The 12765-nt window shown below is 44.5% G+C and overlaps 2 protein-coding genes across 2 annotated transcripts; both read right to left on the minus strand.

Annotated features, from left to right (window-relative positions):
- Nucleotides 1-1797: 1797 nt before the first annotated feature.
- Nucleotides 1798-3886, minus strand: LOC136552136 (pentatricopeptide repeat-containing protein At2g36980, mitochondrial-like). The gene has a single exon (XM_066543677.1). The coding sequence runs from the start codon at nucleotides 3802-3804 to the stop codon at nucleotides 1924-1926; it is 1881 nt and encodes a 626-aa protein (XP_066399774.1). The 5' UTR covers nucleotides 3805-3886; the 3' UTR covers nucleotides 1798-1923.
- Nucleotides 3887-4174: 288 nt separating this feature from the next.
- LOC136552137 (probable 1-acylglycerol-3-phosphate O-acyltransferase) lies at nucleotides 4175-8319 on the minus strand. The gene is made up of 9 exons (XM_066543678.1): nucleotides 8014-8319; nucleotides 6836-7072; nucleotides 6544-6590; nucleotides 6114-6232; nucleotides 5876-6036; nucleotides 5204-5313; nucleotides 5010-5109; nucleotides 4585-4708; nucleotides 4175-4491 (listed from the first exon to the last, which is right to left on the minus strand). The coding sequence occupies exons 1-9, from the start codon at nucleotides 8172-8174 to the stop codon at nucleotides 4363-4365; spliced, it is 1188 nt and encodes a 395-aa protein (XP_066399775.1). The 5' UTR covers nucleotides 8175-8319; the 3' UTR covers nucleotides 4175-4362.
- Between the last annotated feature and the right edge of the window lie 4446 nt (nucleotides 8320-12765).

Here is a 12765-nt window from a genome sequence, read left to right on the forward strand (position 1 = left end):
ATACTAACATTGTGCTTCATTTGAACAATGAAGAGAAGGTCCTTTGATCGAACCACAAAGAGCCTCCCAACTTAGGATTTTTCGCATAGGCCGAAGGCCGAAGTGTTATCATAGAACGCATTGGGTATCAGCACAATAGCAAAACCAAATAAGAAAAAAAAAGCGCGCCGGGTTTTTGGATCTTATGTATTAGGCAAGAGTAAGTTTATGACAATTCCTCGTGTCATTCCAGTCCCCGAACTCAGAAAACTATGTTAATCCTATCCTCAAACTCTGTTTGGGTCTTATTTTTCATCCAAACAGGTACAGATTCATGACTTGCGTGCAAAGATACGACTTGATTGCTTAAAAAGGAAAAGATTAAGGGTGGTTATAAACAAAATCATCCAGACACTTAAATTACACCAATATTTACAAACTTCACAAGGGACTATTTTGAAAATAATCATTTTCTTCCTCATCGCCGCTCTCGCTGCCAGCGCACAGGCATGGGCGCGGGGGAGCCACCGCCCTCGCCGTCGCACAGGAGCGCTTGGGAGCAGCCGCCGTCGCTGCTGCATAGGGGCATGGGCGAGCCGCCGCTGCTGCGTACAGAGACGTGCGCGAGCCGCCGCTGCCGCACAGGCGAGCAGCAGCTACCACCGCGAATAGGCGCCCTGGCCGCGTAGGCGAAAAGTTGCCGCTGCCGCCGCACAAGGGCGTGCGCAAGCCATGGCCACGCAGGCGAGCAGCAGTCGTTGCCGCGAATAAGCACGCACGCGAGCCACCGCCGTGCATAGGCCCGTGGGCGAGCCGTCACCACGGCCTCGCAGGTGAACAGCCATCGCCGCTGGCGAACAGGCGCGCGAGAGAGCAGCCGCCGCCGCTGCATAGGTGCGGGCCTCAAATGCATAATTTATCACTTGAAAGATGTAGATCGTTTTGAGATGATTGGTTTCGACTAAAAAATCACCACCCCATTTGGATTATGAATGGAGGAGATATATAAGGCTTCTGCAAGATTTAACGTGTGGTCGGCTTCCACCTCCCTAATGTATGCATTATTATTATGGATCCATAAACATAGGTAGCATTGTCAGAAGAGGGAAAAAAATCAAGTGGAGACCAAAGGGTTGACCTTAATGCCTTGTTTGGTTAATCCCCTTCCAATCAGGCCTTGTTTGGTTAATCCTCTTCTCAAGTGGATTGAAGGGAAACGATAGGGATTTTAACTTGTAGGGGATTTAATCCTCTTCAAGCCCTTCCAATCTCCTCCAATCCCTACTACACCCAACAAGGCCCAAGTTAGAGAGCATTGTCCCACATGCAGTGGTTTAGTGAAGATGAAGGATAATAATGGGGAAAATGGTTGGATCCACCTCCCCGAGCCAATTGGTTCATGATGTTTGTTTCTTTGCCCTAGGTGCGTGTGCGTCATCTTCCACCAGCAGGTTATAGAGGTATAAACCATATGTAGGGGATGTTTAGATTTCGACTGCACGCTGCCACACCGCGGTTGTGGCGGTGCCAAAGAGTGGCATGGAAAATCACTGCCACAACTGTGACGAGAAAACACGCTGAAATGAACTGAAACATTTGTGGTGTGCCTAACATTAAATACCAACCAAACAGCTCCCTCCTTTTTCTGCGGTCACTAAAGCTGAGGCGTGGCGAGTTAAGGCTGGAAACCAAAGAGCCTCATAGCCCATATTATATTCATGCTCAAAGATGGCCTAAACCTCTGAATTTCCCTTGGGCCATCGGGCACCTTCCACCAGCAGGTTATAGTAGAGGTATAAACACAAACAGAACCAGCTTGAGCTTTCGTTAGCAAGATTAGTAGAGTTAGAACTTCTTTGCCGTGGAGCATATACGGAAACAAAGAAAGTCCCATTTGGAATATAAGAACAATCTCCATGCGGGACACTATAACGACCTATACGACTACACATCAAAATGCATGATATTTCTCATTTCGCTATCCAACAAGCTAATAACATCCCATACAGAACCTGAATGATCAAGATCTTGTGCACCTGATACAAAAACCTTAACAGCACCTTGGACCTCTATCCAGCTACAGCCAGGTGATTTCTTGATGCCATACTCAGCCATTGCTATTCGCACCCGCTCAGCCTGGTTCCACTGCCCAGTGGCGCAGAATAAGTTGGACAGCATGACATAACCCACGTCTCCCGCAGACTTGGTCGCCACCATGTCTTTCACTGCCTTCCTTGCAACACTGAAATTCAGGTGTTCCAAAGAGCATGTGCTAAGCAGAGCTTCACGTATGTCGCTGTTATGTGTCTGAATCATTTCTGAATAACGATCCAGCATCTCCATAGCCTTTGTAATGTTCCCTGATCTCGCATACATGTCAAGAATGCAAGACATATGCTCTGGCTTTGGCTGAATTCCATGAACAGACACCATCGACTCGAAGAAGGTTTCCCCATGCTCCAGAAGACCAGAGTGGCTACAGGCTGTGAGTAAGCCTGTAAATGTCACCTCATCGGGGCAGACCTCATGGGATTTCAAGCTGTCGTACACCACCAGTGCTTCGTTGGCCCATCCATTTATAGCAAATCCGAACAACATTGTGTTCCATGAGACCAGGTCCTTGTTGACAATGGCACTGAACACATTAGTACTACCCTCCAAATCCCCGCACTTGGCATACATGTCCATCAAGCTGTTGGACACGTACAAGTAGGATGCAAACCCACTTTGGAACACCCTACAGTGGACCATCCTTCCACTTGCTAGAGATGCCACAGTAGCACAAGCATGCAGCACAGCCCCAAATGTGAAGTCATCCGGATGGATGTGTTGGTGTGCCAACATCTCAACAAATAGCATGAGTGCTTCATCAGCACAGCCATTCCTTGCAAGTCCTCCGATCATTGCAGTCCATGAGATGACATTGGTCTCAGGTACACTTCTGAAGAGAGAAGTGGCTTTTTCTACACAGCCAAGCTTCATGTAAGCATCAATCAGTGAATTCCACGATACAATGGTCTGCACCTCCATGGACTCAAAAATCCGCACGGCATCATCAAGCAAACTGAATTTAGTATACAGGGAAATCAGGGAGTTACTGACCTCGGCCATTGCATTCCATCCACTCTGCACTACAATCTTGTGAATTGCAGAGCCAGCAGATGGGTTGGGCAGCTCGGTGCAAGCATCAACAAGAATGCAGACTGTTGCATCATCACAAGTCAGTCCAGCCATACGCATCTTGTTGAAGATAAGCAAGCACTGGTTAGCATTGCCGCTGCGTGAATATCCCATAAGCAATGTGTTCCAGGCGACATTATTTCTGTTGGGCATTTCATCAAACAGTTCCTGTGCGAGCCTCAAGTGGTCTGAGGCGACACAGGCATGCAGGAGCGAGCACCAGGACAGCGCATTGCGCTCGCGCATCTCCCGGAAGGCGCGCGCGGCGTCTTCGGCGCTGGCGCACTTGGCGTACATGGCGATGAGCGCGTTGCCCACTGGGAGCAGCGCCCGCAGGCCGACTCGGAGGAGGCGGGCGTGCAGCTGCGCTCCGGCGGTGGGGCTTCGGAGTGCCGCGGCCGCGGAGAGCGCAGCGGTGAGCGAGAATGCGTCGGGCGCGGGCGCGCGGGAGAAGAGCGCGAGCGCGTCGCGCGGCTGCCCGGCGCGCGCGTAGGCGGTGAGCATGGCGTTCCAGGCCACGGCGTCGCGCCGCGGCATGGCGTCGAACACGGCGAACGCGGAGGCCGCGTCGCCCGCGCGGCCGAGGGAAGCAATCCGGGAGGTGGCGGCGACGAGGCCGGCGAAGGGCCCGCCCCCCGCCGCCATGCTCTGCTACCCGTGCAGCCGCGCGACCAGCAGCATGTGGGCTTAGTAGGCTCATCAAAGTTTGAGTAGGCGAGAGAGAGAGAGTCTGGGGAGAAAGGTTAGCTGGTTTGCGTTGTGTGAGCTGCCGTTCAAAGTTTACGAAGTACTTCGCACAACAATTTCTTGAAACTTTATAGAAAACCATTTGACAGGAATATAGAATTTTAAAAGACCAACTTTTTAAACAGGATCAAACTGACCCTCACCAAGTGATGTTACCTCGCAAGTATCAAACTGTCTGAAGGAATGGAGAGGTGCTTTCTGCGTTACTAGCAAGCACACTGAATCACTGCAAGAAAATGGTTCTTGCGTATTCAATTCGAAAATCAAATAAAGAATCATACATACATTACATAATGTTAATACATCATGTTTCTTACAGTCATCACAGAATATATACACGGCATAATCCGTATACAAACAAATTGGTGGAAGAAGGCACAACTATTTCCAAATTGGTTATATCTTTGCTCCATATAAGCTATTGTTGGGCACGACAAGATTGTTGAACATGCCACTTCACGCAGATATTAGGCCATCAGGAAATGTGAAGCCCTCCTCCCCATTTGGAGGTAAAAGATTACGGCACCCGTAGAAGACAGCCGAGTGGAACCCTGAAGGGTTGTCTATAAACACAAAATGTCCACCCTGCAGCACGTGACCACTGAAGTTTAGTCCTTGAACCAGTATTGTAAAATTGTAATTCGTGACTACGCAACATTGCCAGCATGAAAAGTTTACCTGTGGCACCCTGATTATTTCACAAGGAACTTTCATGTCCTTCCGTGCTTGCTGAGCCCCTTGGTAGTTCATCCAATCTTCCTGCCCATATATGAAAGTAGTCGGCACTTTCCAATCGGATGCGCTGTTGCAAGTTAAAGGACAATAAAACATCATGATACATCAAGAGACTCCATTTATTCCAAATGAGATGATGATTTAACATTCAGAATGTTTGTTTGGACAACTTGTTGCGTCTAGAATTAACTGCCCCTTGAAGTGATAATTTAGTTTCCACATGAAAAATATTTTACAGATATCATGCAGGCCTCCTGGATATTATTTCCAAAATGATGGAATTCCATGACTTCAAGAGACTAATTGTTGTATTGTGAACGATCATATCAGAGAACAGTTAACCAAGTAGATAAGTATAAGAAGCTAACCACTGCAGAAGAGGTTTCCTTGCAAATGCCCCGAAGGAAAATATATATTTCAAGCACAACTCTCCACTAGCTTTGGCAGCTAAGGTATGGTAAATATAATCTTCACACATGACAAAACAACAATAAGGTTCAGTTGCAAGTATAATAAGAAATAACACATTTACTGCGTTAGTTATTAACCAAAAAAAAAATACCTGTCAACAATGTCGATTCTTGATCTGTTAGTATATCACCAGTTGAACGTGTACCAAACCTGGCACTGGTATATCTTTGTACTAGACCTGGACCCCAAGGACCCAATCCTCTGTTCGAGAAAAACAGATAAATATAAGGACAAAAAGTAGGAGCACCTACCAAAAAAAAATGAAAAGAACATTGTTCTTTGTTTTTGCAACAAACGGCCTGTTCGCTGGTTGGTTTCTGGACTGGTTTGGGCTGGCTGGTGCTGGTTTATTGTGAGAGGAAAACACTGTTGGCTGGCTGGTTTGGACTGGCTGAAACCAACCAGCGAACAGGCTGAAAGCCTCACATATTTTTCCCATTGGAGCAATCGGGTGTGCTATCAAAATATATTTCAAAAATAAATGGCTATCACATATCAAATAAATGGGCTACCAACTCTTTCAAAAATAAGCGTGCTATCAAAATACATTTCATAGTGTACCTAACGAATCTTATTTGATATTGTATATGTTTATGCATTTTTCTACTTGGCCAAAGCTATAAAACTATAAAAGTTTAACTTAGGACAAAGCTAAAACGACTTACAATTTGGAATGGCGGGAAAAACAACAAATAGAGTCACATGAAATTTTAGTTTGTAATACGTAATGCTTCAAAAAAAAAGTGCAATAAGCTTAGATTACCTAATAACTCTTTGGGGAGTAAAATTGGACTCCCAAAGATGATTCACTAGCATGCCTTTCCATGTTGCTCGAAACTTGGTTAACCACTCAGAGCTATGCTCTGTTTCTGACGAGAAGCCAGCAGGACCAACCAAAATTAAGTGCTGAATGTGTTCAGGGTGCTGAAATATGACTGAGTTGTTAGTGATGATTGGCATAAATGTAGACACTGGATGTGGTAAATGTTTTAGGAACATACCTTTAGGGCATACTTTGCCGCAACATATCCTCCAAAGGAGTGACCAAGCAATATAAAATTACTGAGGTTCTTGGCCTTGCGCCATTCCTCAAAAGAATCTATGAACCATGCCTCAGTTTCTGTTTACAAACACACCCATAAGAGAGGCAAAAGATTTTAACTTGTTACTACACCACTCATAAGCATATGAGAAGAACTGAATTGATATATGAATTTGGTGGAACAAAACTATTTAGGCTTCATAAAATGGTTAAAACCACTAAGATTTCATAGAAAATAACGTATCAAAATACCATCAGAAAATTAGAGAACATGGCATGATAAATGATGCAGAAAGTTAAAAGCTAACGACAGTTGTGGGTTATCATTAACATGATAAAAGAACTAACATCATATCTAAACTTGTGCAGGTAAAGAATGAAGTATCAACCTTCGGTACTTTTACATGTGAAGTCAGGTCTGCTTGAACCACCCCAGCTGCAAAAGGAATGAGAAACGTCAATGCTATAGTGCCATCAAATGCATCAGAGGAAGATAAAATGAGAATGGATGACGCTAAACCATATGCCATGACATTTTAAAATTTAAGGAACAGATCATTTATAATTGAAATAAAGTCATTTTTTTTCTTGATTGCGATAAATCCACTATTAATTGAAGACCTATAGCGATCAGCCGATCAACAACAAAAATTATTCTGTGCCATTTTTGTCAAAACTTACCCAAGCTGATCAATGGCAATCACCCTAAAACGGCTTGCAAGGGCATCAAAGTTTCGAAAGAAGAACCCCTGTGAAGCTCCATAGCCATGGATCATAACCAGGGTGGGAGCGTTCTCCTTGGCATCAAATGTTACAGTATTAATGAACCTTGGTTCATCACTTGCTGACCTAAACCATCTTACTTTTGACCCAGGTGGAGCAGAGCCAATGTTGACATGTTCCTGGACATAACCAGTTCTGTAAAGACAAAATCAAAGGTGTGTCATGTACAACAGAATACAAAAGAGAGACATAATATCTAGAATGAAATGATAAAGGCCCATTCATCAACAAAGATAGAAGCCACAAATAAATACAACATTAAACATCCATGCAATGCAACAATAATTAGCAGACAACAAAACATATCGACTAGCAGTGCCATAGGGGTAGTATGGTATTTTATAACTTCTTACACAAGTTGAAAATGAACCAATATATTATACTAAGACATGCTATGTGGTTCCTACCTCACTCTTTCAGGCAGCTTGCAACATTTCAGTATAATCAGAAGCAACCGTGTGCTTACAATCAAACACTAGGTTCAGATGAATGACAGTACTTAAGCAACAATGTTATGTTTTTTTAAGAAAACTTACAGGTATGATTTCGAGTCCCCAACATTTCAGTTAGTACAACTCATAAACTGTTTGCTCGATAACCTTTGCAGCTTTGCATTTAGCTAGCAGTTAATTGCAGCACTAATAGCAGATTGCAGTGAAACTGCAGCAATAGCCCAGCCAGACTTCATGACAGGGCAAAGGCACGCGATTTTCCTACAGTCCCAAAATCTTAGCTTCGTGATCAACATTCAAAGGGACCTTAATCTTAGCCGAGCTAGATCACAGATGAACCAACAACCAATCGCCAAATTAGCACCAGCGCAAATGCAGTGTATTTCCAAGCTAAGCGACCGTGCAGCTGTTCTGGTCAAGAGCCTGAAATTTGTACCAATTGACACGCAATTTGACAAAGAATACTCTTTGATAAATTGGAAGGCGAAAGTGACTAGCTGTTCCGGCAAATCGAACAAGAAAACTAGCTGTACGACACCAGTGAAATGAAAATCCTGAAGTATCAATCAATCCACATAGCATACTACTGATACTCGCTAAAAATGGAGAAGGGCGAGGTCGTACTTGACTATCGAGAGGAGTCGCTTCTCCGCGGCGATGATGCGGTCCGTGGAGGTGGGGATCCACCGGAGCGCGCTCGGCCACACCCGCGCCCACCTCGACCCCGCTTGCGCCGGCGCCGCCGGCGCCTCCGCCGAGGCCCGTCTCATCTCCTCGGCTGCCATCCTGGTCGTCCTGGCGACGGCAGCGAGGCGCGTACGCGGCCAGACGTCACGCGCGTTTCCCCCACACTTCCTCCTCGACTGATGCTCTGCAGTCTGGAGACGTCGGGTCTGCTCGTGCTGGGTGCGACCCCGCCCGTGTCGTGCCGAGCGCCCGAGCCGTTCGGTAGCGTAATCGGGTAGTTTTTGCCGTGTTTTTAAAGGGAAGAAAGGAAACAGAAACACGGGCGCTGGTTCGGCGTTCGCCTCCGCGAGCCGCCGACCGCGCCGCGCATCTGCAGCGGCAAGCCTAATAGTCTACTGCTCCCTCCGTCAACGTAATTCTCGCTTTTCGAGAACTCAAGCTATTCAAACATTAATTGAATTTATATAAAAATACTAATATTTATAAAATAAATATAGCTAGATGAGTTATAGAATATATTTTTATAATATATTTATTTAGAGCCATAATTATTAATATTATTTACTATAAGCTAAAGTTTGACCTATATGCTTACCCGGAGGGAGTACTACGTCAGGGCGTGCGTGGTACGCCACATGCCGCGTGGGGTCCGGGATTGGAGTGCAAGCCAGGGGACGGGAGCAGCGACTCCGCGAGGCCGGTCGTCCCGTCGGGCCTTTGACCTGCTCCGGCTTCTGGAAAGTCAGGTGGGTTTTGAGGTCAGAATCGGCGCCGATGCCGATATCGGTAGAAACGTGCGAGTCACCTATGGTGGTGCCTCGGGTACGGGATGGCTTGCGCGAGAGATCACGGCAGGTATGCCCGAGCGGCCGGTCGCGCTTTCAGATCCACTAGAATATTATTTAGCGTGCATCATATCTTCTATAATCATGCTTAAAACTATAGCCCTCACCTCTGCTATCTCTGATTTCCAGCTATATTAAACCATGCAATGTAATTGTATTATAAAGCTTCAGCCAAGAGACGACAAAGGTCATTTTGAGATGTTTACCAGACAACATTCGTTGGCTTGATTCATGTAGAGGTGCAGTGTAAAAAAATGTAAAACTGTATCAGCACTCGTGTTGATTCAGCAGCACTTAGATTCAAGGATGCAAATAGTAGTATGTTGAAATGTCAACTGACCCATTTAACTTGTAACTTGCAGATAGCATGTTGAAATATGAAATGATATTTTTCATGGTTGGTTAAATAAAGTGATTGTGTGAGCTATTAATTTGTTCCTTTAGTTCTTGTGTAAGTTGTCTGTGTTATTTGTACGAGTTCGAAGGACCGAACTATGAATCCACCATGTACTGTGGTTTGTGAGCTATCGGCTTGTTCGGGAGGCCGTAAACGATCGTGGATGCTGGCTGGTTTGGTGTGAGAGAAAAACACTGTTCCCGGCTGGAAATTTACGATCGTTTACGAGCAAGCAAACGATCGTGGATTATTGTCCTAGTGCACTGTATGTAAGTGAGAGCGACAGATTTGATATTTAAGTGTAAATTTATTATTTCAAATTACTATGATTTATTATTTGATCTCTTAAATATACGTTATGGGCATCTGAATCTATTAGTATCTCCAAGAGACTTTCTAAATCTCATTATCTAAATCATTATTTAGAGAGTCATTTACATAAAAATCATTTTTATATTTTTTCACTCTCCAACAGTTTTTCTATATCTCATGTGCACTCTAAAGAGCTATTCTCGTCTTCTATTTTTGCTAGCGAAAAATCCGAAAGAGAAGATGGCTATATTTGGATAACCATTAAGAGCATCTCCAAAAGTATCCTAAATTTTTTTCCTAAAAACTCCATGTTTTCCAACTCCAAAAATATATTAGGAGAAAAAAAAGGTCGTCTTCAATCGTACCTAATATTTCACTTCTAAAAAATTAAAATTTCATCATCTTCTTTCCTGAGAATAAGCCCTTTGTCGATCGTCACCTTGCTACTACTTAATCGGGTGATGGATCAACATCGCCATGACCACTGAGCATCTCTTCGAACTTGGATCATCCATTGATGGCCATCGTCATTGATCAGTTGGTGACAGGAGCTGCCTTGACGAGGACAGAGGCAGAAGAAGACAAGGACGGGTGGTGATGGTGCTTCAGCACCCTCTCGACGAGCATGTTGAGGAAGTTCATGTGCTGCACACAGTGGCCAAGCGCTGTGAGCAAGTTCCGTGTGCCCATCCTGTTGGCCTTCTCCTCCTATGCCCCGTCCGCCATGAGGTTCACCGCCCAGTCTAGCAGTGCCGCCTTGGGCGTCGTCAGCCGCCGTAGAGCCGTGCGCAGTCATCCTCCGTCTCGCACCGTGTCACCTCCTTCGCCAGCAGCGCGTCCAGCAGCCCGCCCGGGAGCTCCTTGACAAGGACATCACTGTTTTGGATGTATCCGCTGATCCTTCAACCATCATGCAAGGTCCAATGATCCGGGCTTGAATGCGTCAACTCAATTTAGAGGTGAGCTCGTTCTTAAGCGATCCTTTTCATACTTTTGAGAATAGACTATTACCTAATGATGTTATCTTGCTTAGGAACATTAGATAGGGTTATGAGGAACTTAGAGAAAGAGGTGGAGGCATTGATGACCAGCAAGGACGTTCAACAGAAACTGGAGGCCCGGTCCAACATGATTTCGAGTCTGTCTCGGCCTCCAAGACCAGTTTGCCTTAAACTGGTCACCCAGGACGCATCCGAACTCCGTTTTCGACGATCCACATATGGTTAGAAAGCTAATTTGATAAGGAAGCCAATCCAAGTGGTCTCACATCAAAATACCTTTAGAATCAATGGGAATCATCGAAATAAGTTAGCATCCAGAATCTGCTGGGGTGTTGCGACACCGTCTTTTGGTCCGTTGGACCGTGTATCGTGTTTGGGCCACTAGGGGGTGCATCCAGAGTAGACGACGACCCTAAGACCTTTATAATCATATGCCACCGCCGTTATTAGGTTTTGGGTTTTGCTTAAATTAATCTATCAAGAACAGTTTCGCCGTTCATCGGTTTGTGAGACCCCAACTTTATGAGATTAATCAATCATTTGTAATTTGGTTGCTTTCTTTCTTGTTCTTGCTTGTGTTCTTCGTTGCGTAGGCAGGGATTAGCCTTCTTGGCGAGGTCAACCGGATCAGTGTCTCAGTTGATAACCAGAGGAGTTGTGGTGCTAAGATTGCAGGGTTCGATCTAAAGCCGGATCGGTGTGTTATTCTCCGCCACAACGATAGTTATCACTACCTGACGGAAGATCGGGATCCCCGTTTCCATTAAGTGATAATTAGAGCTAAGGTATACCGTCAGGTTCATATTTATCCCCTAGTTTTGAGTGTTTCACATTCGTCCCATAGTCCAGTGCTATATATTTTTTCTGTTCTAGAATCTTCCGCGCCATAGCCTTTGTATATTTCAGTTTCAGAGTTCGTCGTGTTGAGTTTGTATTCTGGTCAAGGTCTTGTTGCTGTTTAGGTCGTGTTAGAGTCCAGTTCATGTGTTTTCCCCCATTGTTTCCATCAAATTCTTGCTGCCGTGACCAATTTTGTGCGCGTTGTTCTCGTTTTGTTCTCTAATTCGGAGTCCGTTCTTAAAACTGATTTAGTTTTTGCATACGAACTCGGATTTCAACGTTCCATATATCAAAATCGATCAGAAAAAAATTTCGGATCCGTCCATCCCCCAACTAGTCGAGGTCAGAAAATTTTAATTTGGTCAAAAACTGGTCATAAGATCCTCTTTTCGTGGTCACAAGCTTTTTGTCAATTTCGAGCATGTTTTCTAAAATTTCCACGGGCCACGTCTTTCACTTGTTTAAGCTCATATTTTCTGTGATTACTTCTTTTGTGCTCCTAAGTGAAGAAAAAATATCAAAAAAATAAAAAGAAAAAGTCAAAATTTCTCAAAAAACAACGACAACAAAAAAATAGAAAAAAAGAGGGACAAAAGAGGAGCAATATCTAGAGGAGCACATAGAGAAGGCCAAGGTGAGATGTGTTAGCGTGTGCTGTCTGGTTTTTTGTTTGTGTTGCTCTTGCTATCTGCCATACTTGTTTTTCACACCCCTATCACCTTGCTATCCATCATATTTATTTGTCACACACCTGGCACTTAGAACATTTTAGACCAACAACAAAAATAAGTACTTTGGACTATAATTCAGCATTACTTTTTATTACTGACTTGTGTGCCAAATATATATATTATTCTTTGTGTGCCTTCCAAGCTTCACAAACTCTTCAGATCAGTATAGAAAAAGGGCCTTGCAATCTCGGTACCACTGCCTCACAGGTATCACGATCCAGCCGCCGGTTGTGTCGCCCACTGCTTGTGTTAATAAGAACTTTGTAAGAGCTTGGTAAGACACTTCCACTTGCTGTGAAAAGTGACACCACTGCAACCACGTAGTCATTTGGTAGGGATAACTTTCACTGTTTGTTTCTGTTTTTGTGTTTACAATGGCAGGAGACAATCAGACTTGAGATAACAGTTTCAAGGATTTTAACGAGTGTATCAGCCAAGAGCAACTGCAAGCTGCTATAGATAATTCCCAAAAAAGGATGAATGAGGCCATTAGTAAGGCCATCACTGACGCACTCATTGAACTCAACATTGGCAACAACATGAAGAGATTAGACAAACGAATT

This window comes from Miscanthus floridulus, chromosome 4 (genome assembly GCF_019320115.1).
Source record: "Miscanthus floridulus cultivar M001 chromosome 4, ASM1932011v1, whole genome shotgun sequence".
Lineage (NCBI taxonomy): Eukaryota > Viridiplantae > Streptophyta > Magnoliopsida > Poales > Poaceae > Miscanthus > Miscanthus floridulus.